Raw genomic sequence first — 9,729 nt, forward strand, 5'->3', positions numbered from 1 at the left:
TTGAGAGTTTTTCACAAGCACTTTGTCTGGTGCAGTGTATGCCAGCATTCTGCTGTGCTGCATTCTAGGTTGCAGATGCTTTGGGTGTAACTTGATAAATACTCTGTTTTCTCTGTTGTAAGAACACAGAACATCCAGTTTCTCTGACATGACAAAGAACTTTTCACTCATGTTGCTATGTTTTCTTAAAGAAGTCTGGTTTCAACTGCTTATTATGTTGTTTCTGTTTCTTATAGTCTTTGCTGAAGTTTAATAAAACATTGAAAAATGTGCTGATTGTCTTCCCACATTTTTGCCTGGGCCGTGGACTCATTGACTTGGCCATGAACCAAGCTGTGACTGAAGTATATGCCAGGTTTGGTAAGTAAGAGCCAATAAGCAACAAGTTATATCAGTGTGTCATGTCCTGACCTTGGATGGGATGGTTGGAAGTATTATCTTGGAAAATTAGTGGCTGTTTCTGAAATTCTCCCCTTTCACATAATCAGGTGGATGAGGAGCATGAAAGTTTAACCTCTCTGAAGGAATCACAGCTTCTGATACAGCTGGCAGAACTCTACGGCCCAACCAGTAGTCTGTACTGGAAATGAACCCATTTGTTCAGTGCCAGACTTTGGTGTCTTTTTATCATTTGTTCTGAAGTCCTTAGATCATTACAGTAGGACATATTATTTCATTTCATTTGAATAGTTCGGCAGTCCTCATGTTAATGCTTAAAATGGCTGCTGTTCTTCAAATGCATCCTCTTGGGATATGGCTGTATTTGGTATCAGACAACTTCTTATTAAAAGAATGGTCATATGGCAGAACTCATCTGTTTTTATTCAGAAAATGTATGTCTTTCACATAATCCATGCAAATTTCATATTATAATATCCAAATCAGTGCATATTCAGAGAGCTTATATTCATTTTTGCTCCCATGCAGCAGCTGAACTTGGAGTGTATTTTCTTAGGAATCTTTATAAGACACTGGAAAATGCAGGCCAGGCCTGATCATGATCAAATAAAGTACAGATTTTCATCCTAAACCATTATGATTATGCCTTCTGTTCTGAGGAGCAGTGTTTTGTTTCAGCAGTATTTCACCTTGCTTTCTGGTGCTCTTTCTCCAAAGGTGAGAAGCATGTTTCCAATCCTTTTCAGTGGGACTTTATTGGAAAGAACCTGGTTGCCATGGCTGTTCAAGGGGTTGCATTCTTCATTCTGAATCTCCTTATGCAGCACCATTTGTTCTCCACAAGATGGTAAGTCTGAAAGCTTGTATTAATGTTCCTTTATTAACAGGGTTAATGTCTTTGTTATTCTCTATGTCCCTCCTTTTTCTTTTCCTCTGAATTTTTCAGCTTTTTTTTTTCTGTTTACTTACCTGATTTCATCTTAATTTGCTGATATCCTGGTTCAAGAAAGCATTTACAAATGTGCATTATCTTAACAGGATTAAAGAATATATTGTTAAAGAAATTAGTTTTCCTGAATTAAGACTTCAATGTAATTTTTTTTAGATTAAAACACTGTAATAGTGAGATTATAAAATGACTTGGAAAGTTCGTAGTGTCATAAACACTAACATGAGGTACTAGCCTGACATCCCAAGACGGGAATTCTAGTCCATTGCACAGGACAGTTGCAGCCTGGACACTATGCAAGTGTCCCCTTGTCCCCTCTCTGCTTTACAAATGTGCCTCTATCTCAATGACAGCAGCTACCTTCCAGGTGTGAGTGGGTCATTCACTCCTGTTCAAGATTGCCAACAAGAGTACTAATTGGTATAATTATGAAAATACTGTCTTACAGGGAGGCCTACTCAAAAGATCTGTAGAAGGACTATCATTAGCTACTGAAGAGCAGCCAAAAAGCAAAAGCTTTGGCTGGGGGGCAGGTTATGTCATATCAGTGACTGACAAGGCATGCTCTTTTTGAGCAAGCCATTTCATCCCTTTTTAGTATTTAGAGATTAACTTTCAAAGGTCAGGGATTCTCCCAACAGCAGGAATGCTCCAGCCAATGTCACATTGTGAAGTTTCAATCCCACTGCTTCCACCAGTCACATTTTTGGCAATTGATCAGCCATTGTTTCACGCTGTTATTCTAACTGCACCCAGGGCAACTTGTTGTTTCTGCAATCTGTCTCTTGGGTTTTTCCAGGTTTGCTGAGACTGCCATGTCATCTGTTATTGATGAAGATGAGGATGTTGCAGAAGAAAGAAAAAGAATTATGAATGGAGGGAACAAAACAGATATCTTAGTATTACAAGAACTAACCAAGGTAATGTTTTGAGAAGAATGAAACAAATCAGTGTAAATTTTTTCTTTCAGAATGTATTTCAGCTGTGGATTCAGATAGTATTGTTTTCAAAATCAACCTTGTGCCTTAGAAAATAACCAACATTTTAGAAGTCAAGGTTTGACATGTTATTTGGCCATTTCCTTTGATTAGAAATCAAACCATAGGGAAGTCCAGCAAGGACAGTGCAACCCTCCCTGCTTAGGGGTTTTCTTTTTTACCTCACATCATCTGACATGGCTTATCTATTGAGTGTCCATTTCTACTACTAGTCTTTTCTTCTACAATGCTGTTTTTTCCATAGGTGAGTTTCAATCTCAAGTTAATCATTTGATTGCTTTCATATTGAGGGCTATAGTTATTGCTAATTTACCTTCTTTCCAGACATTGAAGGCATCTGAGTTATGCTATCAGAGTGCATACAAGCTTGAGCTACAGAAATACAAAGATTACACACATTGTTGGGATCTCATGAATAGAGAACTGGAGTATCATTCTTCAAACTATCTTGCTGTATTGTTCCACTTTGGTTTGATATCTCAGAGATATTTTGTCCCAGCAAAGCATCAGGTCTGTCTTCTAGTGCTAAAGATATGAAGTAAAAGTCTGAATACAGAAAAATTGGTATTTTTAGGTGTCATTACAAATTTATTTAATGTAACTAGATGTCTGACTTTGTAGAATGTAGAATCAATCTTTTTAATTTTTTTATTTACTCCTGTCTTGGTTCTAAAGTTGCCTCGTCCCAATAACATTAAACTAAAAAATTCAGAAGACTTTCATTGCTGTAGATGTCTTGAAATAGGATTTTTCTTTTTTTTTTTTTTCCCCCCGTCAATTTAGATTTATGCAGGTAGGCACAAGCCTGCAGTGGACAGACTCTGTGTTGGCATCCGTCCCGGAGAGGTAGGTTGTTCAATAACACTAGATTACTTTCCATGGATCAGTTCAGATTTCATGCCCCTGCTGATTTGCAAGTTGGAAATACTAAAGAATGTGATAAATTTTGTAATTTAGTGCTTTGGTCTTTTGGGAGTGAATGGTGCTGGCAAAACAACAACGTTCAAAATGCTGACTGGAGATACTGACGTGACATCTGGAGATGCTGTAGTGGCTGGCAATAGGTAAGTACCTTAAAAAAAAAACTGTGACAGTCCATTTACCAGGGTTAGAACTGCCCAGATCATAGTCTCAATGACCCAGCAGCTCTTTTCCAGTTTTATGGCACTGAGAGAGACCACAGCTAACACACACTGGCACTTTATACTTTTAACACTGTTGTAAAATCTGTGAGTAAGTTACAGTAATGCTAACAGTGGGACGAGGCAATCAGATCTAATGGTAAGAGCTTGCCAACATAAGATAACCAGTCCAACAGGGTACTTTGATCTGCTACTTTTCTAGCATCTTTGTTTACACAGTGCTGGCATAATGTCATAAGTTAATACAGCGTGATCTGGTATTCACTTATGTTAGTTTAGTTCCAGGTTGTGTGTCTTTGTTTGTTAGGCATAGTTCAGATTTGATTCTTTGTCCATTGATGTGGTTTGAACAATAGCTGTTCTGTTGCCAGGACATGGTCCTGGGCAGCCTGCTCTGGGTGACCCTGCTTGAGCAGGGTGGGTGGACAAGATGACCTCCAGAGGCCCCTTCCAACCTCAACCGTTCTGTTATTCTGTACTTCTCCTACTATTACTACCAGCAAAGTGTTAGCCTTGTGTCTTGCCTGTCTGTTCCCAGTGACCACACTCTGAGATGAAATGGATTGATTTTTTTTCTTTTAGAAATAAACGCCGTTTGCAAAAAATATGATCTGAGCGGCTGTTCAAAGAACAACTCGTTAAGTTAGCCTTTACCTAAATAGGAAAATGGGTGAGGGGAAATGGGCTTACACTCTTAACCAGAACTGAGCTGACTTAGATGAGAATATATTCCTTGCTATTCTGTACAGACAGATATTTTAGTAGGATCTTGTATCACGAGGAATTCATTCTCCTCTTATAAGGGTTGTTGCCCCAGAAAAGAAACATTTTATTTGAAGTGTCCATCTCTGTCTTAAAGCTAGTATTACAGATATAAGATTCTTCGCTTTGTTTCTCCAGTGTATTGACCCACATTTCTAATGTCCATCAAAACATGGGATACTGCCCTCAGTTTGATGCCATTGATGACCTGCTCACAGGACGAGAACACCTCTACTTATATGCACGCCTGCGGGGAGTTCCAGCAGAGGAAATCAAGAGGGTAAAGCATTCTTGCTTTTGACTTACACGTAGTTACAGTGAATATTTGTGATGATTAACTGGGTTCGTAACATGCCAAGGGCCAGAATTTCCAAAGTGGGCTTGCCATTCTGTGTGTTGAAGTTCTGGGAGTGGTTCCTGTCATTTGGACAGTTAAGTACAAGACTGCACTATCAAATGGCATTAATGGTACTTGCAAAACTGTGGTGCCGACTGTGGAAGGCTAAAGATGCAATTGCTATGACTCAGAACTGCACTGGTTGCTGTTTTGTTCTTGTCTTTAAAGTTGTTTATGTATAAGAAAGAAAACATGAAGAAGATTTAGCTGAAGATGTCCCTGCCCACAGCAGGGGGGTTGGACTAGATGACCTTTAGAGGTCCCTTCCAACCCAAACTATTCTATGATTCTATGATAAGATTCCAGAAGAAAATAATTTAAATTCTTGCACAGATAGGAAGTCTACAGCTGAGGCTGGTTTATGGCTTTCCCTCAAGTAGTTATCATCTCCCTCATCATCATAAATTTTTTGGACTCCCCTGCTCCAGTTCTAAAATGAATGTGCTAAAACCCAGGGGATTGCCATGTCTCTGCCAGAAGAGGGGTGTATCAGCAATCCCGTCTGTTGTGCATTAGCTGCTGTGTGAAAAAGACTGTCTTTCTCATAGGTTGCTGAATGGGGCATCCAGAAGCTGGGACTTCCTATGTATGCAGACCACCTGGCTGGTACCTACAGTGGTGGCAACAAGCGCAAGCTCTCCACTGCCATTGCACTGATAGGCTGCCCACCACTCATCTTGCTAGTAAGTGTCATGGTAACATAGCTCTGTGATAGTTCAATATAACTTCTCATAAAACTACATGCTAAAGAAGTACAAGGATGTTTATGACAGTCCTTGCAAGCTCCTTTCTGCCCTCAACTTACATCTACTTCAATGCAATTTTGAGTTCTTTAATTTCAGGGATAGACTGGGATGCATAACTATGTTTTCAATGGACCCCAAGCGATTACGAAAGAAAGATCTTCAACAAAGAATGGTTTGAGATAAAATCTATAATCCAGACAAATCTGAATTTAAATCCATGTTTGGTTTCAGTCTGTTTTCTTGTCAGAGTATATCCACTCATGTAAAAGGTGATGTTACAACATAGACCTTGCTGCTTTATCCAGCAGAACAGAGGAAGATAGCTACCCTTTTTCAGCCTTTAATATCTTTGGAATAAATTATACAAATTTAGACTAAACTATACAAATGCTGAAATGCAGTTCTTATCAAATAACATGTTATCACATAAGTGCATATCTCAAGGGAAATTCTAAATGCAATTACTACAAAAACTCTTCATTTAGATTATACTGTACCACCTTAATTTGTAGGCTAAAAAGAAACATTTTAATAACATGTTTCCTTGCACCATTTACTATGCCTTTACATGTATTCTGCCAGTACGTAGTAAACAGTCAGATAAAATGTTTTCTTGTAATTTCTTAAGACAAAATGTTGCATGAAAATTTTTTTCTCTAAGATTTTTAAAAATTTTTTGTTACTAACTGGGTTAACTGATTTATGCAGGGCCAGATCCTTAGCTGGTGTAAATCAGGGTGACTTCACTAGCTTCTTGGGTTGAGAAATGTGTTCTTTATGTTTATGTAAGTAAGAAGGTTACCTGGGGAGAACTCGCTCTCCTTTTACAAGAGTTGTTGCCCCAGAAAAGGAAGATTTTATTCAAAGTGTTCATCTCTGTCTTAAAGCTAGTATTACAGATATAAGATTCTCCTCTTTGTTTCTGCAGTATATTGACCAACATCTCCAATGTCCATCAAAACATGGGAGCCAAACTTGACACAATCTGATGTAGCTGCTACTGCATGAGCCTCTTTCCATTTATTTCTATTTTGGGTCCTAAATGTTTTTATAATGGGGTATCACAAATGCTTACTTTTTTGATATTGAAGACCCTAGACTGGGGACTGCCTTTGTCATAATGGTGACTGCATTCCCTTCCCTGTAGCTGTGCCCTATGCAGACAGCATTATATTCTTACCTGCAGTTTCTTGTACTTGTTTCCTTACTGCTTTGTGCCAAGAAGTACATTAGTACCCATTCACTCATATGCTTCTCAAGGTGCACGTGCTTTCTCAAGGCACAGATTTCAGTAGAGAAGCAGGTATATGCTAAGGCCCAAACACACAATGACTTGATTCTGCGTAGATTTTCTTTTTCTTATCTGCTTCTCTGACTCCAATTGTCTTAACATATCCCTTACAGGATGAACCGACTACTGGAATGGACCCTCAGTCCCGGCGCCTCCTGTGGGACTCTATTGTCAGCGTACTCAGAGATGGGCGAGCTGTGGTTCTAACCTCACACAGGTAAAAAGAGTTAGAATTCAGAATCCCAGAGTAGCTGAAGTTCATCTGCTGGCTTTTATCTCAAATATCTCTTCTCTGTTTTGAAAGTATGGAAGAATGTGAAGCCCTCTGTACTCGTTTAGCCATCATGGTAAAAGGTACCTTCAGATGCCTGGGCACAATTCAGCAGCTAAAATACAAGTAAGTAGAATATTTTTATGGTGTTTTTTAATGTGAAAACTTAGTGTATGTGACATGTACTGTTCTTAATACAGCAATCCAATCTGAAGAGCTGTTGTTTAAACAGACCCATTTCTGGGTGCAACTCTGTGGTATCCTAGACAATTTGAGCAGACCTCATTTCAACTCTGTTATGCTACACGCCACTTCTGCAAGGCAAATACAGAGCTTCCTACAAAGCTAGATCTCATGTATTATCTTTCAGATACTGTTAATGTTTTCATAGCTGATGAAAATGAATTTCCTTCCTGAATAATGAAACCGTCTCTTCATCCAATTCCCAAATCCACGTGTGCTTTCCAGGTTTGGAGATGGCTACATTGTCACCCTGAAAATCAAAGCTCCGAAGTCTGGGCTGCCTCCAGATCCTACTCCTGCTGAGCAATTCATACGCATGAACTTCCCAGGGAGTTTACAGAGAGAGAAACACTACAACATGCTGCAGTATCAGATTTGCTCCTCCTCTCTGGCTAAGATTTTTCAGTTAATAATCTCCAATAAGGAAAACTTGCATATTGAGGAATATTCTGTGTCTCAAACAACATTAGATCAGGTGAGTAAAAAATAAAGCATCCATGAGAAAGCCTGTGTGGCGAGAATTAGGCAATGCAATGGGGATGTATTCAAACAACTGAAGGACCAAACTGTTCAGAGTAGAGAATTATCTCGCACCTCTTTCTGAGGCAAAATTCCCAGACCCCTCATCAAGGAGGGTGGATCAGATATGAAATCTGTAAGTAATTCCCTGTGTAAATAGGTGCCATTTAAAAGCTGGTAAGACAGTGTTTCCCAGATGCCAGAATTCACACAACCCATTCCTTCAGGAGCAGCAGTCTGAGCAAGGTCAGCTATTCAGAATGAGTTTTGCTGAGCCGGAAATAACGTTTTATTTTAAATAAGAGATTTGTACTGTGTTGTGTCAGCGATACTGTGATATCTAGTTAAATGTTTATATGTCTCTATCATGCACTTTTATACAGGAGCAATTAGACACAGAAAACCTGGAAAGTCCAGTGGGACTGTTGGCAACACCCACTTGCTAGAAGGTATTAGCCCCATCTGCCTGCTTTCCTAAGTAGCTGAGGGTCCACGTATGCAAAGCTGTCTTTGACAGGAATGCTAGAGAGACATTCCTGGCTGCCTTACAGCTTCCTACTAAAATATTCTGTCTCCTTTTTCCCATCACAACCAAATTCACTTACGTTGTGCAAGCCATGCAAACCTTGCTGAACCCATCTCCTGCTTAAGAAAAAATGGGATTTTAGTTGCAAGTAAGTGCATCCAAAGGAAGGAAGTTGCAAGGAAGTTTATCAAAATAAAGAAGGAATTAATGATCCCTGCTGATATGCAGTGTCTCAGTTCAGTTCATGTCTATGGATTCCCCTTTCTGTCTCTTCCCTGCAGAGGCCAAGAGGATGCAAATGTACAGAGACATTCCACTAACTCATCTCCGTTGATGAGGTGGTGACATTTTCTGCTTTCCTCACACAGGTTTTTGTGAACTTTGCTAAACAGCAGATGGAGGATGAGGAAATTCCTTTGCATCCCCGTGCAGCCGGAGCCAGCCGAGAAGCAAAGGTGTCCCCTGCTTTGCATCAGCAGGCAGTCGCATAGACTATTCCTACAGTCACTAGCGCTTAGAGTGTGCACAGTGCAAAGATGTGCCATAGCAGAGCAGTACAAGGGTAAAACAAAGGTTCCCACACTCAGTATTATACTGATTTTTTTGCACCTTTCTGAGCACTGTGCTCACAACAGCAACAGCCCTAGCAACAGCCAACATCTACTGCTCTACCAGGAACGCTACATGCTGAAAGTGTCAAAGGAAAGGCAGGTCCTTGCTATAGAACAAAATCTTCCTCTAACATAAAGTTCGTTATAAGATACAAGAAGAGAAGTCTCATTCCTCCTTGATGACCTGTAAAGAGCATTAAAGACGTTTCTCTATCTGGTTGTTTCAGGCTGGTAGGTTTTTCTTGTTTAACTCTTAAGTCAACTGCTACCAGTCAGCAGACAGGCCCAGAGCATTGCCAGACAAGGCAGAGAGCATTGCACAGCTTAGAAGTGGATTCCTGCCATTCTGAGTGCACAGGACTACCAAGGCCAGAACATCAGTGCTGGCTGCTGGGGCTAGTGCTGGGAGACTGCTTCACTGTCTGTGAAGCCTGCCACCAGGCTGCCAGTGAAAACAGACGGTTGTCTCAGCAAGAATGGGAAGAATTAATTCAGATCTCAGACCCAGGCAAGAAATTTGCTTTAAAAAAAAAAAAATCTTAATGAGAATGATCTCATACTCATCTTCAAGTTTCTCAAATAGAAGCAGAATGTCAAAATGAAGATTACAAGGAAAGAGAGTATGTCCAAATCTGCCAAAAGTTTTGTTTTCTCATGGAGGCCTGCAAAGATATCTGTTACTAAACAAGACCAAATTTTTCTTTCCTGTGGCTGGACCTTAAGTGGGTGTAAAATATGAATAGGGTACATGCTTTCCCTGTGCTCAAAAGGAAAATTTCAACCTGCTTGTACTCCACGCTGCACTCAGTGGGAAATCATTTGACATTTAGCTCTTTTCTCTGGTTCACAGTTAAACTAGTGGAAAATAACAATAC

At 39.8% G+C, this 9,729-nt stretch overlaps 1 protein-coding gene across 1 annotated transcript in view; it reads left to right on the top strand.

The window, feature by feature from the left end:
- Window positions 1-8,744, top strand: part of ABCA4 (ATP binding cassette subfamily A member 4) — a 78,150-nt gene extending 69,406 nt beyond the window's left edge. Inside the window, exons 39-49 of the mRNA XM_009290483.1 lie at window positions 237-360; window positions 1,117-1,246; window positions 2,148-2,268; window positions 3,130-3,192; window positions 3,304-3,410; window positions 4,389-4,530; window positions 5,196-5,330; window positions 6,798-6,901; window positions 6,989-7,081; window positions 7,424-7,673; window positions 8,612-8,744. Of these exons, the coding sequence (XP_009288758.1) occupies window positions 237-360; window positions 1,117-1,246; window positions 2,148-2,268; window positions 3,130-3,192; window positions 3,304-3,410; window positions 4,389-4,530; window positions 5,196-5,330; window positions 6,798-6,901; window positions 6,989-7,081; window positions 7,424-7,673; window positions 8,612-8,734 (1,392 nt within the window). The 3' untranslated portion in view covers window positions 8,735-8,744. The remainder of the gene's footprint in view (window positions 1-236; window positions 361-1,116; window positions 1,247-2,147; window positions 2,269-3,129; window positions 3,193-3,303; window positions 3,411-4,388; window positions 4,531-5,195; window positions 5,331-6,797; window positions 6,902-6,988; window positions 7,082-7,423; window positions 7,674-8,611) is intronic.
- The last annotated feature ends 985 nt before the right edge of the window (window positions 8,745-9,729 follow it).

Source organism: Aptenodytes forsteri, unplaced genomic scaffold (assembly GCF_000699145.1).
Source record: "Aptenodytes forsteri isolate BGI_AS27 unplaced genomic scaffold, ASM69914v1 Scaffold237, whole genome shotgun sequence".
NCBI classification, from domain to species: Eukaryota; Metazoa; Chordata; class Aves; order Sphenisciformes; family Spheniscidae; genus Aptenodytes; species Aptenodytes forsteri.